This window comes from Heterodontus francisci, chromosome 12, assembly GCF_036365525.1.
Source record: "Heterodontus francisci isolate sHetFra1 chromosome 12, sHetFra1.hap1, whole genome shotgun sequence".
Lineage (NCBI taxonomy): Eukaryota > Metazoa > Chordata > Chondrichthyes > Heterodontiformes > Heterodontidae > Heterodontus > Heterodontus francisci.
The window spans coordinates 99771401-99796812 of NC_090382.1; the positions used below are offsets into that span (position 1 = coordinate 99771401).

A 25412-nucleotide genomic window follows, 5' to 3' on the forward strand; every position below is an offset into this window, starting at 1 on the left:
ATCCTGGATGGTGTCGAGCTTCTTGAGTGTTGTTGGAGCTGCACCCATCCAGCAAGTGGAGAGTATTCCATCACACTCCTGACGTGCCTTGTAGATGGTGGACAGGCATTGCGGAGTCAGGAGGTGAGTTAGTCGCTGCAGGATTCCTAGCCTCTGACCTGCTCTTGTAGCCACGGTATTTATATGGCTACTCCAGTTCAGTTTCTGGTCAATGGTAGCCCCCAGGATGTTGATAGTGAGGGATTCAGCGATGGTAATGCCCTTGAATGTCAAGGGGAGATGGCAAGATTCTCTCTTGTTGGAGATGGCATTTGTGTGGCGCGTTTGTTACTTGCCACTTGTGAGCCTAAGCCTTGATATTGTCCAGGTCTTGCTGCATTTCTACACTGGCTGCTTCAGTATCTGAGGAGTCGCGAATGGTGCTGAACATTGTGCAATCATCAGCGAACATCCCCACTTCTGACCTTATGATTGAAGGTAAATCATTGATCAAGCAGCTGAAGATGGTTGGACCTAGGACACCACCCTGAGGAACTCCTTAGTGATCATAGAATCATTGAAAGTTTAAGGCACAGAAAGAGGCCACTTGACCCATCGTGTCTGTGCTGGCCGATAAACGATCCACATATTTTAATTCCAGCTTCCAGCATTTGGTCTGTAGTGTTGCAGATTACAGCACTTGAGGTGCATATCCAGACTTCTTTTGAACAAGTTGAGGGTTTCTGCCTCAACCCAGCCAATTACCGCCCCATCAATCTACTCTCAATTATCAGTAAAATGATGGAAGGTGTCGTTGACAGTGCTATCAAGCGGCACTTGCTTCGCAATAACCTGCTCACTGATGCTCAGTTTGGGTTCTGCCAGGGTCATTCAGCTCCTGACCTCGTTACGGCCTTGGTTCAAACATGGACAAAAGAGCTGAATTCAAGAGGTGAGGTGAGAGTGACTGCCCTTGACATCAAGGCAGCATTTGACCGGGTATGGCATAAAGGAGCAAATCTGGAGTCAATGGGAATCAAGGGGAAAAATCTCCACTGGTTGGAGTCATATCTAGCGCAAAGGAAGATGGTTGTGGTTGTTGGAGATCAATCATCTCAGCTCCAGGACATCGACGACACGATTAATGGGAAAATACTGAGAAGTGTAGAGGAAGTGAGGGACCTTGGAGTGAATGTCCACAGATCCCTGAAGGTAGCAGGACAGGTCAATAAGGTGGTTAAGAAGTATATGGAATCCATTCCTTTATTAGCTGAGGTATAGAATATAAGAGCAGGGAGGTTATGCTGGAACTGTATAACTCATTGGTTAGGCCACAACTTGAGTACTCTATGCAGTTCTGTATGTTTTTCCCTCACCACCTGCTGCAGAGCCAGTCCAGCAGCTCTGTCCTTTAGGATACAGCCAGCTCGCCAGTAGTGGTGCTACCGAGCCACTCTTAGTGATAGACATTGAAGTCTTTCACGCAGAGTACATTCTGAGCCCTTGCCACCCTCAGTGCTTCCTCCAGGTGCTGTTCAACATGGAAGAGTACTGATTCAGCAGCTGAGGGGGAGGGGTGGCGGTAGGTGGTAATCAGCAGGAGGTTTCCTTGCCCATGTTTGACCTGGTGCCATGAGACTTTATGGGGTCCAGACTTGATGTTGAGGACTCCCAGGGCAACTCCCTCCCGACTGTATACCATTGTGCCACCACCTCTGCTGGGTCTGTCCTGCCAGTGGGACAGGACGTACCAGGGGATGGTGATGGCAGTGTCTGGGACATTGTCTGTAAGGTATGATTCCGTGAGTATGACTATGTCAGGCTGTTGCTTGACTAGTCTGTGGGACAGCTCTCCCAACTTTGGCACAAGCCCCCAGATGTTAGTAAGGAGGACTTTGCAGGGTCAACAGGGCTGGGTTTGCCGTTGTCGCTTCCGGTGCCTAGGTTGATGCTGGGTGGTCGATCCGGTTTCATTCCTTCTTGACTTTGTAGCGGTTAGATACAACTGAGTGGCTTGATAGGCCATTATTGAGAGTCAATCACATTGCTGTGGAGTCACACGTAGGCCAGACCAGGTAAGGACAGCAGATTTCCTTCCCTAAAGGACATTAGTGAACAAGATTTTACGACAATCGACTAGCTTTTAATTCCAGATTTATTAATTGAATTTAAATTCCACCTTCTGCCGTAGTGGAATACCCTGGGTCTCTGGGTTACTAGTCCAGTGACAATACCACTATGCCACCTCCTCCCCTGTGTGGCACTCAAGGTAACTTTAAAGTAATGGTTTTTCCATGCACCTGCTGCCCTTGTCCTTCTATGTGGTGGTGGTCACAGGTTTGAGGGGTCCTGCCAAAGAAGCCTTGGCGAATTGCTGCAGGGCATCCTGTAGATAGTACACACTGCAGCCACAGTATGCCGGTGGTGGAGGAAGTGGACATGTAAGCTTATGGAAAATCACCCACATTTCCCATCCCTGACCCCTGACATCTGCGAGAAAGAGTGTGTGTCTGTGTGTGTGCGTGTGTGCGTGTGTGCATGTAAAACATTGAAACATAGAAAATAGGGGCAGGAGTAGGCCATTCGGCCCTTTGGGCCTGCTCCACCATTCAAAAAAAGATCATGGCTGATTGTCTAATTTAGCACCCTGTTCCCGCTTCTCCCCATATCCCTTGATCCCATTGGCATTAAGAAATATATCTATCTCCTTCTTGAATATATTGAATGACTTGGCCTCCACTGCCTTCTGCAGTAGAGAATTTCACAGGTTCACCACCCTCTGAGTGAAGAAATTTCTCCTCATCTCGGTTCTAAATGGCATATCCCGTATCCTGAGACTGTGACCCCTGGTTCTGGACTCCCCAGCCATTGGGAACATCCTCCCTGCATCTAACCTGCCTAGTCCTGTTAGAATTTTATAGGTTTCTATGAGATCCCCTCTCATTCTTCTAAACTCTAGTGAATATAGGCCTAGTCGACCCAATCTCTCCTCATACATCAATCTTGCCACCCCAGGAATCAGCCTAGTAAATCTTTTTTGCACTCCCTCCAAGGCAAGAACATCCTTTCTAAGATAAGGAGACCAAAACTGCACACAATACTCCAGATGTGGTCTCACCAAGGCCCTGTATAACTGCAGTAAGATATCCTTGCTCCTGTACTCAAATCCTCTTGCAGTGAAGGCTAGCATACCATTCGCCTTCCTAATTGCCTACTGCACCCGAACACTTGCTTTCAGCGACTAGTGTACAAGGACACCCAGGTCTCGTTGCACCTCCCCCTTTCCCAATCTATCACCATTCAGATAATAATCTGCCTTTCTGTTTTTACAACCAAAGTGGATACCTCACATTGATCCATGTTATACTGTATCTGCCATATATTTGCCCACTCACCCAACTTGTCCAAATCACATTGGAGCCCCTTTGCATCCACCTCACAGCTCACATTGCTCCTCAACTTTGTGTCATCTGCAAACTTGGAAATGTTACATTTAGTTCCCTCACCCAAGTCATTAATATATATTGTGAATAGCTGGGGCCCAAGCCCTGATCCCTGCAGTACCCCACTAGTCACTGCCTGCCACCCGGAAAAAACCCATTTATTCCTACTCTCTGTTTCCTGTCTGTCAACCAATTCTCAACCCATGCCAGTATATTCCCCCAATCCCATGTGCTTTAATTTTGCACACTAACCTCTTATGTGAGACCCTATCAAAAATCTTCTGAAAATCCAAATACACCAGATCCACTAGTTCTCCCTTATTTATTCTACTAGTTACATCCTCGAAAAACTCCAGTAGATTTGTTAAGCATGACTTCCCTTTTGTAGACCCATGCTGACATTACCCAACCCCATTTATGCTTTCTAGGTGTTCTGCTATCACATCCTTTATAATAGACTCTAGCATTTTCCCCACTACTGATGTCAGGCTAACTAGTCTGTAGTTCCCTGTTTTTTCTCTCCCTCCTTTTTTAAATAGTGGGGTTACATTTGCCACCCTCCAATCCGTAGGAATTGCTCCAGAGTCTATAGAATTTTGGAAAATGACCACCAATGCATCCATTATTTCCAGGGCCACTTCCTTTAGTACTCTTGGATGTAGATTATCAGGCCCTGGGGATTTGTCAGCCTTTAACCCCATTAATTTCCCTAGCACTATTTTTTTACTAATACTGATTTCCTTCAATGCCTCCCTCTCATTAGAGCTTTGGTTGCCTAACATTTCTAGGAGGTTATTTGTGTCCTCCTTTGTGAAGACAGAACTAAAGTATGTGTTTAATTGTTCTGCCATTTCTTTGTTCTGCCATTATAATTTCCTCCGTTTCTGACTGTAAGGGACCTACATTTGTCTTCACTAATCTTTTTCTCTTCACATATTTATAGAAGTTTTTACAGTCTGTTTTTATGTTCCCCGCAAGTTTACTCTCACACTCTATTTTCCCCTGCTTAATCAACCTCTTTGTCCTCCTTTGCTAATTCTAAACTGCTCCCAATCCTCAGACTTGCTGCTTTTTCTGGCAATTTTATATGCCTCCTCTTTGGATCTAATACTATCCCTAATTTCTTTTGTAAGCCACAATTGAGCCACCTTTCTGGTTTTATTTTTGCACCAGACAGGAAGGAATAATTGTTGTAATTCATGCACACATTCTTTAAATATTGCCTATCCACTGTCAACCTTTTTAGTAAAGTCCCCCAACCTATCATAGCCAACTAGCGCCTCATACCTTCATAGTTTCCTCTATTTAGATTCAGGACCCTAGTTTCGGATTCAACTACTTCACTCTCCACCTTAATGAAGAATTCTATCATGTTATGGTCACTCCTCCCCAAGGGACCCCGCACAACAAGATTGTTAATTAATCCTTTCTCATTGCATAATGCCCAGTCTAGGATAACCTGTATCTGTGTGTCTGCTTATGCATATTTGTGTTTTTTGTGTGTGTGTCAGATGACAACAGGATCAGACTTGACTGTGATGCCTTTTGCTGCTGAGTAGCTTGTCAACACTCGTAGTCTAGATTCATACGGGAAAGATACCAGAGCTTGTGGGAGAGGAGGGGAACAAGCCTTAGGGTGAAAACAAGCCTAGAAAATATATAAATATACTTGTGACGTGGACTTCTGATTTTTTATGATTTTATTTCCTAAACTGGCATTCCTTGAAGTGCATGGTTTTTTACGTGCCTGTTGATTTATTGCAGGGGTGAAGAGCCATATGAACACTGGGCCGGAGGCAACATGGATGCTGGAACTGTGACAACTTTATCAAACTTGTCCAATTCCTTAAGTCACTTTCTGGGGAGTTACAAAGACCCAAAGCTGTTGTACTGTGCAAATGGAGGGCATTTTATGCGAATTCTCCCTGACGGGCAAGTGGAGGGGACGAGAGACCGCAGCGACTTATACAGTGAGAATTCTTTTTAGCCATCGTGCACACGGCATTGGTTAAGAGTGCGTGTGTGTGTGTGTGTGTTTGGACTTGTGTTGCTTGGCAACAGCTTTGAAACTTTCCATGTTCAATTCACTAAGGATTCTTAGCAGCTAGAAGAACAAGGATTCCAGAAAAGTTTCAGGGGAACAAAACTTAAAAGGGTGATGCCTTGTTGGTTTTTCAGCACAAAGATTTGAACTTGTTTTTTAAAAACATTTAAACTTTACAGCAGGGTGAAACAAAGTTCTGTTGCTGTGCGTTACTGCACTTTCCCTTTGAAAAACGTGCTATAATCAAGTCCACAAGGAATAAAGGTTTAAGTTCAAACAGTTTCATAGCTTTTCTTTATTTCTCTTTTCCTCTCCCAAGCCTGCATCCTTCCAGTACTGCTCCCAAGTAGCAATTGTGAGTCTCGGCATCACTGCCAATCCAAATCCAGTCTTCAACTGTATCTGCTTGTGTATTTTCCAACAGTGGAGTCCTTTTATTTATGGTGGTGGGGGTGGGGCTACGTGAGGCCAAAAATAGCCAAAGAGCCTGGCAAGGCCGGGACACGGAGGTCCCATCGATTTTAACGGCAGGGCCTCATTAACATCCTCTAGCTCTGTTTCCTGCCCGGCAGCAGGCCAAGAGGACAGCCTGGCAGTGGGCTGGAAACAGCACCAGCAGCAGGAAGCCGCAGCCATGGGATCCTTGGGGGACAGTCCCTGGCAATCTGGTGGGGGAGGAAGGCTGATCATCATGGTAGCTGGGGCAGGGGAGAAGGTAGCGATCGAGGCTAGGGTGGGGGAGCAGTGGGGAAAGGCTGGCTATCGAGCTGTGTGAGACCAAAGACTTCCTGGATGGGCCTGGGAGAGCATGCCTGTTTCTTCCGGCCCATAGGGAGTGCTGAAATAGCCACCTACCTTGGGGAGCCAGCAGCTCCCACCTCGAATCACTGACCCCCAGGAACCCCATGCAGCAGCAATAAGTTTCAAATTGGGTTCCAAAATTGCAATGTGGGAGCCTGATTTAAATATGTTAATTAAGCATCCTGCCTCTCACGGAGGGTTGGGAACACATTCCACTTATTTCACTTTTAATTCCCCCAACCCCTCCCCCTCCCCACCCCACTCCCACCACACTCTTTCCTGCCCATCGTAAGGGAGTTGATGGCGATCAGGATAACAGATTATATTTTTCCCTTCCTAGCCCTAGGATACTGAGTCCAATTGTAATGCCCCTACTGAGTTTGCCTAATGTGGAACAGACCAGAGCCTGGGAACTCCTTGACTCTATAGTTTAGTGTCATGTGGTGCATTTTCCATTTGGAGAGCAGGGGTATCAGATCTCAGAAGGGCAATTGTAATGCTACCAAACTGATGAGGAGTGTGTTGGGATGTCCCAATAATAGGGCATTTTGTGATCAGATAACTCCAAGATGAGGTGCCTTGAGGGACTGGATAATGCCCCATTTGGGAATATTTTAGAATTACCCCGAGACCTGGTGTAAATGCAGCCTAGGCCGAGGGCTTGAAAATCTTGTGCTCACTTGCTTTCCTTCTCTTCCCTCTCTTTCTCTTCTTCTATGTCTCCCACTTGCTCTCTTTCTCACATATAGACTTTATGGTGCAGGTATCGTTAGAGTACTACCCCTTCATGCCTGAGATTAGATTAATTTTGTTTGATTTTTAATTAAGTTGTAAATTAATTGTAAGTCATATAACCTTGGGCCTTGTCTTCTCCAAGGCATGTATTCTGTTATCCTACTCTACGTTACAGTAGTTTTGCCAGAATTATTGCATTCTTGGTTAAACGAGAAGGAAGCAAAACAGAACTGTGAGGAAACAGGGCATTACCTTCAACACCAATCTGAAACGAGAAAACGAAACAGCCAGAAAAGATCAAAGAAGCCACATTAAGCTCATTGATCTCCTAAAGCTGCAGGACAAATCTTCATTGTGCAAACTTGTTAAGCATTTCAGTACTGAACTCAAAACAACACAAGACTCCATGGTGTGTTTCACTCTGAGTTAAGACGAGGCTGCCAAGCAGCTTACTGCTTTGCCCCATCAACGTGCTGTGCCACAGAGCACAGTGGAATGGTTGCTGCCCATGGAATATTTCCTCCATGGGATCTTCTCTCAACAGACATACCCATGCGCACCATAAATGCATTTCAAAACATCAGAACCCCTCAGGGTGTTGTAGTATCTCTAGTTTTTAACGTGTCATCATGAATATAATTCATCTTTCTTCAGTTCAGCTCCAGCTGCAGGCTGTAAGTAGAGGAGTGGTGACAATTCAAGGAATTGAGGCTGGGCGCTACCTAGCAATGAGCGAAATGGGACAGCTTCATGCCTTGGTAAGAAGAAACCCTCATATTTTGTTGGATTTTCATATTTGAATACATATTGAACTATGTTATCTAGATTTAGGATGACAATGTTGCTCAACTAAATAATCCTGATCATGGATTTCCAATTGGATTTTGTTTTCCCCCTCTTGTCCTGAAGGTCATGCTGGGGTTCGAATTCACAGGCGCGAGCCATTCTCCGTTACCCCAGCCAAGTGATCATTCTGCATGTGTTAGCCTAGACAGTTATTGGCAAGCTATTTGTCTTAGAAGGAATGAAATCATGCACTTTGGAGGAAACAACATGGAGAAGTCGTATAATCTAAATGGTACTATTTTGAGAGGGTGCAAGAGCAGAGGGACCTAGAGATGCATATTCACAAATCTCTGAAGGGGGTATGGCAAGTTGGGAAGGCTGTTAAGAAAATGTATGAGATACTTGGCTTTGTAACTAGAGACATTAATACATAAACAAGGAACTCCCCAAGCCTCCTTCAACAGCACCTTCCAAACCCACGACCTCTACCACCTAGAAGGACAAAGACAGCAGATACATGGGAACACCATCACATGTAAGTTCCCCTCAAAGCCATACACCATCTGACTTGGAACTATATCACTGTTCCTTCACTGTCGCTGCGTCAAAAACCTGGAACTCCCTTCCTAACAGCACTGTGGGTGCACCTACACCAAATGGACTGCAACAGTTCAAGAAGGTGGCTCACCACCACTTTCTCAAGGGTGAATAGGGATTGGCAACAAATACTGGCCTTGCCAGTGACAGTCGCATCCCATGAAAGAATAAAAAATAATTATGCTAAAGCTTTACAAATCTCTGATTAGGTCTCAGCTGTAGCTTTGTGTTCACTTCTGGGCACCACATTTGATCCTGGAGAGATTACGGAGGAAACTTACCAGGATACCAGGAATGAGGGAGCTCAGTTATGTGGAGAGATTGGAGAAACTGGGATTTTTCTCCTTAAAACAGAGAGGTTTGAAGGGAGACCTAATGGAGGGTTTTAATAGAGCAAGTAAGGAGGAACTATTTCCTCTGGAAAGGGGGTTGGTAACTAGAGTTCAAATAGATTTAAAATAATTGGTAAAAGAACCTAAAGGTAAATGAGGAGAAATTTCTTCACACAGAGGGTTGTTAAGATCTCCAATGCACAGGGGGATGGGTGGGTTGGTGGGTGCCTCTGTATTGAGATCAGCAGCAGAACCCTGGCTGTCGGTACCCTTTCCCTAACCTTGGGACACTGAATGCAGACTGTTATCCCGCTACCTCTGCCTAGCTGAGATCATCTGATACCCCATGAAATTTACAAAGTTCCTTCTGATCACAAGAACATTTGACACTTTGGGAGCACTAAAACTGGGACAGGTTCACCAACAAGAGATCTAGCATCAAGTTCAGAAGCCAAAATGTTTCAACCTGTATGGGTCGATAAAAACAACTTATAGCATTTAGCCGTTAGAACGTGTGGGAGATTTATATTGAGTTATATTGTCTCAGGTAAAGTCAGTTAATATCCCTTTTGCCTTTGGGATCTGGCCTCAGGAAATCAGTGCTGCAATAATGCGACAACTTGCATTAATATAGCGCCTTTAATGTAGTAAAAACATCCCAAGGGGCTTCACAGGAGTATTATCAGAAAAATTTGACAGCAAGCCACAAAGAGATATTGCTACAGATGACCAAAATCTTGGTCAAAGAGGTAGTTTTTAAGAGGCGACTTTTTAAAGAGGAGAGAGAGGAAGAGAGGCGGAGAGGTTTAGGGAGGGAATTCCAGAGCTGAAAGCCTTGGCAGCTGATGGCACAGCCACCAATGGTAGAGGTATGACAATCTCTGTGTACTGGTCCCCAATTACTCTTTGTAAATCTGTTTGAGGCCAGTGCATAAACCATCAGTGTATGCACAGATATAGGAACCAGCTCTGTACATTATCCAAACACCACAATGAGCAATTAATCCATAGGCAGCTTGCAAGACCCAAAAAAAGGAGTCTCCAGTGCCATAAAACCATCAGAAACTGTACAGCTTTACACATGAGAGAACTCAGTCATCAATTTCCAAGGTGAAACAGATAGCATGGCTTCCTGCTATGTGTTTTTTTCTTCATTATTTTAGCAAAGTGACAACTCTTCATAAATGATTCTTGACAATGAATACCAGGAGAATCCTAGCAAAGCCTTCACCTACTGCTTTTCATTTATGAGTTTGAAAATGAAAGTCAGCAGGGAACGCGACAACAACAATATCTCAGTCAAGCCTGATCCTGTCATCACAAAAGACAGACTTTTAATAGGGCATTGCTGGACTGCAATCGGGAGGAGTAACCCCTGTTATCTTGTACCCCAACTCACTCCCCAAACCCAGGGCCAGGAAGGGCAATTCTGGTACCCCTATCACTGCCCTTTCTGATAACAAAAGGGACAGGGGAACAAATGCATGATTTCCATAATCTCTGTAGCTCAGCTGTTGATTGGCTAAACTTGCTTTTATGATGAAGAATGAAGAATGGTCACCTAGGCAAGATTCCAGAACATGTCTGACACTGTGGAACCAGCAACGTCAAGGAGAGAGAATAGAGTAAAAATCCCACTTCAGCCTGAGTGTCAGCTGTGCCTGTCAGTGGGTAGCAGTCTGTGTCAGAAGGTTGTGGGTTAATGCTCCACTCCAGAGACTTGAGCATAAAATCTAAGCCAACACTCCGAGTGCCGTCTTTTGGATGAGACGCTAATCTGAGGCCCCATTTGTGCTTTCGGGTGGATGTAAAGATCCAATAGCAAAATGTCAAAGACAAGCAGGCGAGTTCTCTCAGCCTGGCCAATATTTATCTCTCAACCAATATCACCAAAACAGACTTTCTTTTTACTTTCTACTTCACCACAGCAGAAACACAAACATGTGCTGTACTAGCAAAGGATTCTTTGATCACAAAGGGCCCTCCACAATGTGTGTGTCCATAACAGCTTCCTTCCCTTGTCCCTCCCCCTCCTGCTTTCCTTCCTTGCTATTCTTTTTCTTGCTCCTTCCTGTCAGGCCATAAATCACATCCCACAGCTTGATTCCCTTCTAAGAGATAAGTATAGGAGTGGTAACATCTTTGTAAATTACTGTTATAAGACAAAGGAAACACTCCTCACCTGCCCTCTCCAAGCTCTACACTCCCCCGAAGCAAAACAAACTGGAAGAGCAACTGTGAAAAGTAACCTTCAAATTCATAGTTGCTGGAATGAAAATATCAGATCAATGTTCTTTCCTCTAGCAAACAAGCTTCTCTAACTCCTATAATGTTCCTCTGAAGAAGGAATTTTCCTCCACACAAGATCAGGGGGCAGGTTGTTCAACCTTGCCCGTCTAAGAGCGAAGTCCAAAGTACGGAAAGTCCTCATCAGAGAACTCCTCTTTGCTGACGATGCTGCTTTAACATCTCACACTGAAGAATGCCTGCAGAGTCTCATCGACAGGTTTGCGTCTGCCTGCAATGAATTTGGCCTAACCATCAGCCTCAAGAAAACGAACATCATGGGGCAGGATGTCAGAAATGCTCCATCCATCAATATTGGCGACCACGCTCTGGAAGTGGTTCAAGAGTTCACCTACCTAGGCTCAACTATCACCAGTAACCTGTCTCTAGATGCAGAAATCAACAAGCGCATGGGTAAGGCTTCCACTGCTATGTCCAGACTGGCCAAGAGAGTGTGGGAAAATGGCGCACTGACACGGAACACAAAAGTCCGAGTGTATCAGGCCTGTGTCCTCAGTACCTTGCTCTACGGCAGCGAGGCCTGGACAACATATGCCAGCCAAGAGCGACGCCTCAATTCATTCCATCTTCGCTGCCTTCGGAGAATACTTGGCATCAGGTGGCAGGACTATATCTCCAACACAGAAGTCCTTGAAGCGGCCAACACCCCCAGCTTATACACACTACTGAGTCAGCGGCGCTTGAGATGGCTTGGCCATGTGAGCCGCATGGAAGATGGCAGGATCCCCAAAGACACATTGTACAGCGAGCTCGCCACTGGTATCAGACCCACCGGCCGTCCATGTCTCCGTTATAAAGACGTCTGCAAACGTGACATGAAATCGTGTGACATTGATCACAAGTCGTGGGAGTCAGTTGCCAGCATTCGCCAGAGCTGGCGGGCAGCCATAAAGACAGGGCTAAATTGTGGCGAGTCGAAGAGACTTAGTAGTTGGCAGGAAAAAAGACAGAGGCGCAAGGGGAGAGCCAACTGTGCAACAGCCCCAACAAACAAATTTCTCTGCAGCACCTGTGGAAGAGCCTGTCACTCCAGAATTGGCCTTTATAGCCACTCCAGGCGCTGCTTCACAAACCACTGACCACCTCCAGGCGCGTATCCATTGTCTCTCGAGATAAGGAGGCCCAAAAGAATAATGTTGCAGTCCTGCATCACTTTGTCACAAAAAGAAATATTATCATGATTTGCAGTCAGACAGGAACCTATGTCTGATTCACTACTTTTTTACATTTGAAGAAAGACTTCCTTGCCAATTTACTCCCCTCCCTTCCTTCTCAAAGGCATTGTCTCCTCACAAGCTCTACGGGCACACATGGTGCTTCAGTGTCTCCCCAAAAAACAATGGCCCTGATTTTAGAAGGTGTATACAAGCCCCAAAGTGGATGGGGCACCAAGGGAGTCTGGGGACATGGAGGCTCGACTGATCTTAACGGAAGGGCCTCATTTCCATTGATTTTTTTCAGTGACATACCTGAACCCAGCCAATCTATTACCTGGTGGGTGGGCAGGAATTCAGGGAGCAGGAGGCCACAGCCAGGGACCTGTACTAATGGTTTAGGCAATCACTTAAATGGGGAAAGGGGGAGCCCTGGATACTTAACTGGGGGGGGGGAGGGGGAGGGGGGACCGGTGGCAGTGGGAGACTTGACAAAGGAAGCCCAAGACTTCTTTGTGAGGCCCAAAGAAGGACCTTTGCTTCTCCCTGGCCCACAAGGAAACCTAAAATTAAATTTTAAAACTTACCTTGCTTGGCCTCTTCTGGCCCATGAACCCCTGCCTGCTCAGGCCTCTGTCTAAATCTGCAAACTGGTTCCTGCTGACATCCTGCGAGTATCCCGCTCACCTGCTCAAAAGAGCAAGTTAAACCTGGAACATGATATGAAAACAGCAGAAACAGAGGGGGTAAGTGGCTCTCTCATTTTAACTGCTCCCCGCACCTTCCCTTCCCCCCAATACATTTCTGCCAGACAGGGGAGAGTTAAATTTGTGGCCATTGTTTACACAATTGTCTTCATGAGGAGCTTGAGAAAGGGCATTTCAGTCAAGCACAATACACATCTAATGGTGGCTGCTTGATAGCTTTCAAGGCCAAGATTTTAGCATCTTCCAAACACAAACTATTTGTACTATCTTAGTTAAATCAGTGTCGGCAGCTTCCTGCTCGCTCCATCTTTATGACTGAGATGGTTAGGTTTTTGTTAGGCAAATGTATTAAGGATTACGGAACCAAGGCAAGTAAATGGAGCTAAGACACAAATCAGCCATTATCCAATTGAATGGCAGATCAGACTCGAGGGACTGAATGGTCAACTCCTGTTCCTATCTTAGCTGCTTAATAACCTTGTTCTGCTATTAGCAATAGGCCGTATTGGCAGAGTTTAAGCATGAATCATGTCCACTTAGATCAGAAAGCATAGTCAATACTGGAGTGTCTTTAAAGAGGATAGTGAGGTGGAAAGGTTTAGGGAGGGAATTCCAAAGTTTAAGCTTTTGGCAGCTGAAGGCAGGATCACCAATGGTAGAGCAATTAAAATAGGAGATGTGCAAGAGGGCAGTATTAGAGGAGCTCAAGATCTCAAAGGGCTGTAGGGCTGGAGAAGGTTACACCGATAGGGATGGCTGAGGACATGGAAGGATTTGAAAAAAAGGATGAGAGTTTTAAGATTGAGGTGTTGCCGGACCAGGTGCCCGTGTAAATCAGTGAGCACAGGGGTAATGGATGAACAGGATCTGGTGCAAGTTAGAAAATGAGCAGCAGTATGTTGGATGAGTTCAAGTTTATGGAGGATAGAAGATGGGAGGCTGGCCAGGAGTGCATTGGGATAGTCGAGTCTAAAGGTACCAAAGGCATGGATGAGGGTTTCAGCAGCTGATGAGCTGAGGCAGGGCAGATTCAGGCAATGTTACGGAGGTAGAAGTAGGCGGGTCAAAACTTTCTGAAGAGAAAAGGACTTGCGATTGACAGAATTCTGATGCTTCTGCATTAACTCTAGTTTTCAGCACCTCGTACTCATTAACACTTTAAGCTAATTGCATCCAAGCTGGATTTAGATATTGTCTTTTATTGTAATGGTATATTTTTTGTGTAAACTGTGCTCATGAAATTGTGACATGTCAGAGCTGGGAAAATAGAATATTTTTGATGTGTGACCATTAAATATTCCCGAAAATTATTTTTATTAGGCAAGAATATTAAGGGTTACAGAACCGAGATGGGTACATGGAGTCAAAGTACAATCAGCTATGATCTAATGGAATGGTGGAACAGACTTGAGGGGCTGAATGACCTATCCTGCTTGTATGTTACAAAAAATAGTGCAGTTTTGAGGAAGAATAAAGTTATTTGCACTCTGCCCCAACAATGCAACTGAAGCCCTGTAATATGATATCAGTAATAACTGCATTAATGTAAAATTCCTCTGTCTTCTATTTTAACAAAGAATAAATGGGGTATCACCTTCATTAATATAGTGAATAGGGAAATGCTCTTATTTTAAGATGAACAGCCTGAGACTGTGGCAGAGGCAGATTCAATCGTGGCTTTCAAGAAGGGTATTGAATAATTTTTTTTTTATTTCGAGATACAGCACTGAAACAGGCCCTTTGGCCCACCGAGTCTGTGCCGACCAACAACCCTAGAGTAATCCCATATTCCCTCCCTACACTAGGGGCAATTTACAACAGCCAATTTACCTATCACCTGCAAGTCTTTGGATGTGGGAGGAAACCGGAGCACCCAGTGAAAACCCACGCAGACACAGGGAGAACTTGCAAACTCCGCACAGGCAGTACCCAGAATCGAACCTGGGTCCCTGGAGCTGTGAGGCTGCAGTGCTAACCACTGAGCCACTGTGCCACCCATATTTCTGAAGAGAAAAAAAATTGCAGGGCTACAGTGAAAAAAGTGGGGGTGTGGCAGTAGCTGAGTTGCTCTTGCAGAGAGCCTGCACAGACACGATAGGCTGAATGGCCCTCCTTCAGTGCTGTAACCACTCTATTCTACTAATAATGTAATGCATATCTTATGAGAGCCAACTTGGCTCAGTTAATAATATTCTTGTCTCTAAATTATAATGTTATGGATTCCAGACTGACATTGCAAGGAAATGTTCTGTTAGCTGTGGACCTAACCTTTGGATGAAGTATTTAGCTGAGGCCCTGTCTTCCTGTTCACATGGATGTAAAAGCTTTCTTGGCATTAGTCACAGGGAGTTTCTGCGATGCCATGACCAATATTCTTCCTTAACCTGTGTCAGCAAATACATAATAGTCAGTTATTCATCTCATTCGCTGTTTGTTGGACCTTGCATTGTGCAAATTGGCTGCCGCATTTGCCTACGTAACAACTGTGTCTGCACTTCAAGCATAAAACATTGACTTTGGAATGCCTCGGAAGGTCCTGAGATTGTAAAAAGTCACAATATGAATGCAAGTTCTTACTGCTTAACTCTAATCTCCCAAGAGTGTCCCCTCCTGCACTTCTGTTACCCACCCCGAGAGCTGCATTTACTTTAGAATAACACCAACTCATTGCTTATTGACATTTCTTTTTTTCCTAACCTTCTCCTTTCCCCTCCTGAAGGCACTGACTTAATGCTGGAATACAATTCTACAGGTTCTGGCAGCTCCTTCATTACCTCTTCAAAGTGGCCAATTGGGTCCTGACAGTGATCGTTAGCAGGTCATTTAACTATGGGTGGGGACATCACAGTTAGGTTCATCCCTGCTCTCACCTACTATTTACACAGGTCCAGAGCTGGATCATTGGATGACATTCAAGAGCAGCAACCTAGGTTGCTTTTCCTTTCCCTCCCTAGCCCAGGGGTATTAAAGGAAATTGGAGCACCCCAACTTGCATGCAGCCCAGTTGAGATGAACTGATCCAGCATAAACCAGCATTCAGAATGATACTGATATTAACTGGGTTAAATTACGAGGACAGGTTGCATAGACTAGGCTTGTATTCCCTTGAGGAGAGAAGATTAAGTGGTGAGCTAACTGAGTGGTTTAAAATGATTGAAGAATTTGATAGGGTGGATAGAGAGAAACTATTTCCTCTGGTGGTGGAGTCCAAGACAGGAAGCATCACCTTAAAATTACAGTGAGGCTGTTCTGGGTGGATGTCAGGAAATACTGTTTCACACAAAGGGTAATGGAAATCTGGAACTCGCTGCCTCAAAAAGCTGTTGAGGCTGGGGGGTCAATGGAAAATTTCAAAATTGATGGATAGAGTTTTGTTATGTAAGGGTATTAATGGATATGGAATCAAGGCGAGTAGATGGAGTTGAGACACAAATCAGCCATGGTCTTACTCTATGGTGGAACAGGTTCAATAGGGTGAATGGCCTCCTCCTGTTCCTATTTTCTTTTAACCTACATTACACCAGTGACTACACTTAAGCATATTTCATTGTCTGTAAAGCAGTTGGCATGTCTAGAATCACAGAATAACACAGCACAGAACGAGACCATTCGTCCCGTCATGTTAGTGCCAACTCAATCAAACAGCAATGCAGTAAGTTCCACTCCCCTGCTCTTTCTCCATACCCCTGCAATTTTTCTCCTTGAAGTATTTATCTAATTGCCTTTTGAAGGCCACTATTGAATCTGAAGTTATGCTGAACTTTTATAAAGCTCTGGTTAGGGGCCAACTGGAGTACTGCATCCAGTTCTGGTCACCACACTTCAGGGAGTATGTGAGGGTCCTTGAAAGGGTGCAGAGGAGGTTTACCAGTATGATTCCAGAGATGGAGGATTTTAGTTAGAAGGTTAGGTTGGAAAAGCTGGTTTGTTCTCCTTAGAACAAAGGAGATTGTAGGGAGATTTAATAGAAGTGTACAAGATTATGACAGGCTTAGTTTGACAGATTAGTTTGACAAGGAAACACTGTTCCCATTATCTAATGGTACAAGGACTAGGGGACACAGATCGCAAGTTTTGGGCAAGAGATGCAGGAGGAATATGAGGAAGCACCTTTTATGCAGCGGGTGGTAATGACCAGGAACTCGCTGCCCACAAGGGTGGTGGAAGTGGAGACAATCAATGACTTCAAGAGGAAGTTGTATGGCCACTTGAAGGAAATAGACTTGCAGGGCTACGGGGATCGAGCGGGGGGAGTGGGACTGACTGGATAGTTCCATGCCCTCTGGTTACCAACCTTTCAGCCACTGAAAACAGTGGTTTCCCTCATTTTCCTTCTTCAGGATCAAGTATCAGATTAGGATCATGACAGTATTGGTAGAAGTGACCACTGCACTGTCTTTGTAAAGATCAAGTCCCACAGACACATTGTATACATCCTCTATTATGTTGTTTGGCACTACACCATGCTAAATGGGATAGATTCAGAACAGATCTAGCAGCTCAAAATTGGGCATCCGTGAGGCGCTGTGGAGCATCAGCAGCAGCAGAACTGTATTCCACCACAATCTGTAACCTCAAGAGGAATGTAGAAGAGCATGCAAAGAGCATCATGGGGTGTAGGTGAAAATGAGGTGCTAAACTGCTGACTGCAAGCCTGCCAACCAACAGGAGCAGCATGCTATAGACAGAACTAAGTGCTCCCAAAACCAATGGATCAGAGTCAAGCTCTGCCATTTCCAGTCATGAATGGTGGTGGACAATTAAACAACAAATGAGGGGAGGAGATTCCATGAACATCCCTATCATCAAAGATAGTGAAATCCAACATGAGTGCAAAAGACAAGTCTGAAGTGTTTATGGCTTTCCTCAGCCAGAAATACAAGTGGATGATTCTTTCCAACATTCTCCTGAGGTTCCCACCATCATATCCTAAGGTCATAAAAGGCACTATATAAATGCAAGACTTTCTTTTGTTCAAACTGGGATCTTCCTGACCTGTGTCGTACCAGGCTGTGGCATTACCTACGAAGCCACTGGGGGGAGCTCTTTTCATTATTAATTGTTTATTTCTATTCCTTCTGTTTTATACTCAGCCAGCCCCGACAGCTGAATGTTTCTTCCTGGAAACATTAGAGGAGAACGGTTATAACACCTACAAGTCTAAGGAGTACATGGAAAGGAACTGGTACGTCGCCATTCGAAAGAACGGAAATGCCAAACCAGGACCAAAAACTAATGTTGGACAGAAAGCAATCCTGTTCCTTCCCATGCAAGTGACAAGTGATTAAAAGTATAAACGCAGCATTAAACAGCCACCTGGTTGAAACAGCCTCCAAAAGTATTGAAGTGTGCCCCACACGATCAATGTGGCGGCATTATCAATGATGATAATGAAAGGCAAACGGAGCGGCACCTGAATTGTTTTTTTCCCCTCGTTTTTCGCCCCTGTTCTACCTTCTTGTCCTGAAAGTGCTGAATCTCCATGGGGGGAGTGGGTTGCATGGCTCCTGGGGCACCATGTGCCTTCTGGCACCTCACTGAAGTGGCCACCCTTCACATGGAAGCCTAGATGGTGAGAGTCAGTCGAGGGCACCAGAGCCAAGCCAATCCTGACCTCCCTGGATAGCATGTACATGAGATACTTAATAGCAGCAGTGGCTGTGTAGAGATTGGGAACAGGGATCCGGGCTAATTTTTTACGCTTGCTAGCCCGAGCCACTGAGGGAGGATAATTGTGTCTCCCTGACTGAGCCAAACAGACTAGAGAAGGAAACAGGAGTTTTCTGGAAGTTTACAGTTCATTAACATATCAGGAATATGCCTCCTCAACTGTGGGACGAGGGGCCAATAGGGATCTGTGTTCAGCAGCTGGACCAGTCGTTGACACTTTCCACAAATAATGTTAGAGAGTAGATTTTCTGAATCTCCATCTGCAGTGAAGTACTCGGCGTGCCTTTGGTTGCCAACTCTGGATGTATTCTTGGAGGTTTCATCACATGACCTCAATGTTCCAACACCACCACCCCGCACCCCCTCCCCCCCCCCCCCAGTCAAACGGTCATTTATTTTTCATAGCTCCAATATTTTGTAACTAATAAATGAAAGTGTTCAAAAAAATGTAAAATGATTTTTTTTTGAATGCCCTTATAAGTTTTCCCCCCAGGTTGCTTGAGGACAATGATTTGTCTTTAATTCCTGGAGACTCCTGAACAGTTGGTAAAACCTCTGCCTGTGACAAGTCTGAATTGGAAAAATACAAGTGGGGTGCCCATGAACGCAATGCGCCACATACCTTGTTTAGAGTGAGGACTCAGAAAAACCTATCCTCATATTTGGGTCTTCAGACATCATATATCAGCATTTGTCACCTCATTTCAAAAGTCGCCTGCTTTAAGCAGCCATCCCAAAAGGTGACGTGAATCCAGTTCACTGTGCTCTCTGTAAACTGTAAGTGTGGATTTATTGTTTAATTGTTTGGATGAAATCAGTAAATAAAGAGTGAAATCCGTGGATATTGTTTTCCTTTTTATAATCTTAGTGTCCCTGAAATTATGTAATAAAGGGACATGATAAAGTGATCAGGATATCACAAATGCCCAGTGACTCGAGTGCTGGTAAGCAGAAAATGTGGCCCTAATGTTATTCGCTTTGAGTTGAAATCGATTGTCACCAATCAAACCATTGAAAAAAGGACTCTATGAACTTGTCCACTTTGGCAGGAAGAGTGGAAAAGTTGTGTACTATTTAAATGGAGAGAGATTGCAGAAGTCGGTGGTTCAGAGGGATCTGGGTGTCCTGGTACTTGAATCACAAAATGTTAGTATGCGGGTACAGCAAATGATTAGGAAGGCAAATGGAATATTGGTGGTTTTTGCAAGGGGAATGGAATATAAAAGTAGGGAAGTTTTACTGTAGCTGTACAGAACCTTGACGAGACCACATCTGGAGTTTTGTGTACAGTTTTGGTCTCCTTATTTGAAAAAGGACATAATTGCGTTAGAAGCAGTTTATAAAACGTTCATTCGACTAATTCCCGGGATAAAGGGCTTATGTTATGAAGAAAGGTTGAACAGGTTGGGCATATACCCTTTGGAGTTTAGAAGAATGAGAGGTGATCTTATTGAAACATATAAGATCCTGAGAGGACTTTATAGACTGGATACCAGGAGACCCTGCCATCCCCAAAATGACCCGTTTATTCCAACTCTTTTTTCTGTCCATTGAACAAATCGCAATTCATGCTACTATATTACCCTTAATCCCATGAACTCATATTATGTAATAAGTTCTCATGTGGGACCTTCTGAGAATCCAAGTATACAATATCCACTGGTTCCCTTTGATCTACCCTGCTAGTGATACCTTCAAACAGCTCTAATGAATTTGTCAAACAGGATTTCCCTTTCATAAAACCATGTTGACTCTTCCTAATCATATTGTGCAAGTGTTCATCACACTCTTGCCTCAAGTTCGGAAGAGTTGTGGTTTCGAGATGTGTTAAACATCTGCCCTTTCAGGTGGATGTAAAAGATCATATATGTACATATGAACATACAAACATATGATTTAGGAGCAGAGGTAGGCCATTCAGCCCCTCGAGCCTGCTCTGCCATTCAATAAGATCATGGCTGATCTGTTTGTGTCTCGAATTCCACACTCCCATCTACCACCCCCCCCCCCACCCCGTAACCTTTGATTCGTTTGCCTAACAAGAATCTATCTACGTCCGCCATAAAAATATTCAACAACCCCGCCTCCACCATCTTCTGAGGCAGAGAGTTCCAAAGTCGCACAACCCTCTGGGAGAAAACATTTCTCCTCATCTCTGTCCTAAGTGGGCGACCCCTAATTTTAAAACAGTGCCCCCTAGTTCTGGACTCACCCACAAGAGGAAACATCCTTTCCACATTCGCCTTGTCAAGATCATTCAGGATCTTATACCATTCAATCAAGTCTCCCCTCACTCTTCTAAACTCCAGTGAAAACAAGCCCAGTATGTACAACCTTTCCTCATAAGACAACCTGCTCATTCCAGATAACAATCTAGTAAACCTCCTCTGAACCGCCTCCAATGCATTTTCATCCTTCCTTAAATAAGGAGACCAAAACTGCATACAGTATTTGAGATGTGGTCTCACCAATGCCATGTATAAATGAAGCATTACATCCTTACTTTTATTTTCAATTCCTCTCATAATAAAGGATAGCATTCCATTAGCCTTCTTTATGATTTGCTGTACCTGCATGCTAACTTTTTGTGACTCATGCACTAGAACACCTAGATCCCTCTACACCTCGGAATTCTGCAGTCATTCTCCGTTTAAGTAATACTTTGCTTTTTTATTCTTCCTGCCAAAGTGAGCAACTTCATATTTTCCCACATTATACTCCATCTGCCAGATTTTTGCCCACTCACTCAACCTATCCATATAGGTCTGTAACCTCCTCTTCACAACATACTTTCCCACCTATCTTTGTGTCATCTGCAAATTTACCTTGCCATTGCTCCCCTCATCTAAGTCATTGATACAAATTGTAAAAGGTTGAGGCCCCAGCACAGACACCTGCTGGACTCCACTCGTCACATCCTGCCAATCAGAAAAGGACCTATTTATGCATACTCTCTGTTTTCTGCCAGCCAGCCAATCTTCTATCCATGCTAATATGTTACCCCCTACACCATGAGCTCCTACTTTACGCAATAACCTTTTATGTGGCACCTTGTCAAATGCCTTCTGGAAATCCAAGTACAGTACATCAACGGGCTCCCCTTTATCCACAGCGCATGTTGCTCCTGGAAAGAACTCCAATAAATTGGTTAAACATGATTTCCGATTACCTTGAGCTTCTCTAAGTGCCCAGCTATAGCCTCCTTAATGATCAATTCTAACAGCTTCACATTACACAAAACTAAGTCTAATATAGCCTGCTCTCTGGTTGGTTCCAGAATGTGCTGCTCTAAGAAACTATCTCGAAAGCATTCTAAGAACTCCTCATCCAGGGTACTTTCAGTTTATACATAGATTAAAATCACCCACGATTATTGCCATCCCTTTATCACAAGCATCCAATATTTCTTCTTGTATACTTGGTCCTACATTGTGATTACTGTTAGGGGGCCTGTAGATCACTCCCACTAGTGACTTCTTTCCCCTAGTATTCCTCATCATCACCCAAACCGATTCTACATCCTGATCTCCTGAACCAAGGTCATCTCTAACTATTGCACCAATGCCATCCTTGATTAACAGTGCTACCCTTCCACCTTTCCTAGCTTCCTATTCTTCTTGAATGTCATATACCTCTCAATATTCAGGACCCAATCCTTGTCATCCTGCAGCCACGTCTCAGTAATGGCTATCAGATCACATTTATTTACTTCTATGTGCGCAATCAGGTCGTCTACTTTGTGATGAATGCTACATGCATTCAGATACATAGCCTTTAGTTTTGTCTTTTTGTTATCTTTGTAACATCTAGTCTTGACTGTTGGTGTGGTCGTAGGGTTTTTTCTTTCTGTCCCTTCCTGCCATTCTCTGACCATTATTTCCCATATTACTATTCTGCTCTCCTGCCTTGACACTACCCCTTGATTTGCTACATCTATCCAAGCTTGATCCCTCTCCCCCTTTGTTTAGTTTAAAGCCCTCATATGACACTATTCGAAGAAGAGGAGGGAGCTCCTCCTGATGTCTTGGTCATTTATCCCTCAAGCATCATCACTAAAACAGATGATCTGGTCCTTATCACATTGCTGTTTATTGAGCTTGCTCTTCACAAATTGCCACATTTCTCTACATTACAACAGTTACTACTCTACAAAAGTACTACATTGGCTGTAAAATGCTTTGGGACTTCCTAAGGTCATGAAAGGTGCTAGGGCGTGGCTACCCGACCCAAACCCGACAGGACCCAATAACATGTGTCAGGTTCGGGTCGGGTCGTTCTTCTGGGTCCGGCATTCCAGCGCGGGTCGGTTTGGGCTGGGTTGGACACACTCTATCACCACCTCCAGTATGTGGCTCCAATGTTAATGTACTTATTGGACTTGAAAGGTTGTTTAGTTACAGTTTTTTTAAGCTTGTGCAGATATGAACAAAATTAAAAACAGAAGCTAGATTAACTGATAGTCGGGTCGGGTAGGGTCGAGAGCCGGAAAAAATGAAAGGACTCAGGCCGGGTCGGGCTCGGGTCGGATGTGGTTCTGTCGGGCTTGGATAGGGTTTCATTTGCAGACCCGAGCCGGCCTTTAAAAGGTGCTATGTTAATGCAAGTTCTTTCTTAGTTAAATTCTATGCTTGGTCTGCCACTTCTTTTTTTCCCATTTTCTCTCCGTCACTGGTCATCACACCTCCTCACTCTCTTCCTTTTCCTTTCTATCCTTCTCCTATTATACCAACTCAACTTTTGTTCTCCATCGGTCGGATCCTACTGACAGAACCCTGCCAATGGAACCAGATTTAAAGTAAGCAAGTAAACGCTTGCACAAGCAAGTTAAGTGTTTGTTTGGGAAAAGCACCAGTTGGAAATGATCCTCCATGAACAACTTGCTCGGATATGATTCTACTGGCAGTGGATTCACCTTCTGGTACTGCAGCCCTTACTCATGCAATAAGGGTCAGCAGGCTATTGAATTATGGGGACCATCACAAACAAGCCAGCTCGTAGAATCATAGAAACATACAGCACAGAAGGAGGCCTTTCATCTCATCGTGCCTGTGTCAAAGTTGTCACTCAGCATCCATTCCATGTCCATGCAGCAGGGCTGGCTGAATAGCAATCGAGAGTGCTGATTTTTACTCTGCTTAGCCAAGGTGCTCAGGTCAATCATAAAGTCACAAATAACACCCTGGCTGGAATCAGCCAACTCAGCTTGAATCGCACCTCAGCCCTTCCTGGACCTACACCAGGGGGCCCCAAAATACGGCCTACGGGCCAAATGCGGCCCAATTAATTTTTCTGACCGCCCCCACCCCACCCCCCGACAAATGCTTAAAAAAATCAACCACACAGATCAATTTAATAAGTAATAAGGTACAGCCTATGGAAATGGTTATAAGTCTGACCATGCTGTGTGGTGTGCCTATATTAATTTTACATCCTTCATCTGCTACAGAGGAGAAAGCAATCAAGTAATTTCATACTTTTAACCAAAAAAAATTGTCTTGAAATGCATTTTTTAACAAGACTCTTGTTATAAACATAAATCACATTGGAACCCAGTGATTTATGGAAAATATAGCACTCATGACTTCAACACATTTGAGCTATGTGTCCCATGACGCTCAATGGTTTATTTTTACAAATCATCCGCCTCCATGTGTCTCCTTTGTCCTCGCTTGAATCTTAAGGCCTTTAAAATCAATCACCAAGCTGTCATTTTCCGATGACCTGTTCGCGAATAAAAGACCTGCCCCAGTTACTGAGAGATCGCTAGTTAATTGTGCAATTGTAAAACTCAACTTTAAAACTTTAAAAAAAACTTCTGTTCAAAATGAGACCATCCAGCTGCAACTGGTCATCACTGAAAATTCCCCCCTTGCTTTGCTTTTCATTCTTGGTACCTACATGGCAGTTTGTGATCATTATAGCTGTAGGTGTTCCCATGTAGCTGAGCTCCACATAGGTCAAAAGGACAAGCACACACTACAGTGCTAAGGAAGTCTTAATTCCAACATCACTTCACAGTTTTACAGAAGCCCTTTATCAGGAACTGTGCATTTTTCTGGAAGTAAGGAATAGCAAATAATGGCTTGTTTAATAATGCTGCTCTGAAGAGTACTGGGGCATTTTATTGTGTTAAAGTCACTATATAAATGCAAGCTGTTATTGTTGAATCCGTATTGGTAGTAGTAAAATGAAAGAACTTGCATTTATGCAACGCCTTGCACAACCTCAGAATGTCCCAAAGCCAATTAAAGTACTTTTGAAATGTAGCCTGTTGTAATGTAGGAAATGTGGCAGCCAATTTGTGCACAGCAAGCTCCCACAAACAATAATGTCATAATGATCAGATAATCTATTTTAATGACGTTGATTGAGAGATAAATATTGGCCAGGGCACTGGGGATAACTCCCCTGCTCTTCTTTGAAATAGTGCCATGGGATTTTCTATTATATCCACCTGAAAGAGCAATCAGGGTCTCAGTCTATTGTCTCATTCAGAAGATGGCACCTCTGACAGTGCAGCACTCCCTCAGTACTGCAGTGGAGTGTCAGCCTAGATTTTTGAGCTCAAATCTATGGAATGGTACTATGAACATACAACCTTCTGACTCAGAGGCGAGAGTGATACCAACTGAGCTACGGCTGACATTTCAGTACTTATTTTCGATGACCGGGCAAAGAAGGCAATTGCAAGCCCCAAATTATACAAATTAAGATGAAAGAAAGTTCATCTACCTGAAATGTTAACGTGTTTCTCTCTCCACAGATGCTGCCTGACCTGCTGAGTGTTTCCAGCATTTTCTGTTTTATTTTTGACAGAAATTAAGCAATTTTAATAATGAAACTCTTTGTAAAAAAAA

General features: G+C 44.1%; 1 protein-coding gene across 3 annotated transcripts in view; it reads left to right on the forward strand.

The window, feature by feature from the left end:
* Positions 1 to 19395, forward strand: part of LOC137375656 (fibroblast growth factor 1-like) — a 40542-nt gene extending 21147 nt beyond the window's left edge. For all 3 annotated transcript variants that reach the window (XM_068043043.1, XM_068043042.1, XM_068043041.1), the window contains 3 exons: positions 5187 to 5392; positions 7657 to 7760; positions 17979 to 19395. In XM_068043043.1, coding sequence (XP_067899144.1) covers positions 5224 to 5392; positions 7657 to 7760; positions 17979 to 18173 — 468 coding nt within the window. In that variant the 5' untranslated portion in view covers positions 5187 to 5223 and the 3' untranslated portion in view covers positions 18174 to 19395. The remainder of the gene's footprint in view (positions 1 to 5186; positions 5393 to 7656; positions 7761 to 17978) is intronic.
* The last annotated feature ends 6017 nt before the right edge of the window (positions 19396 to 25412 follow it).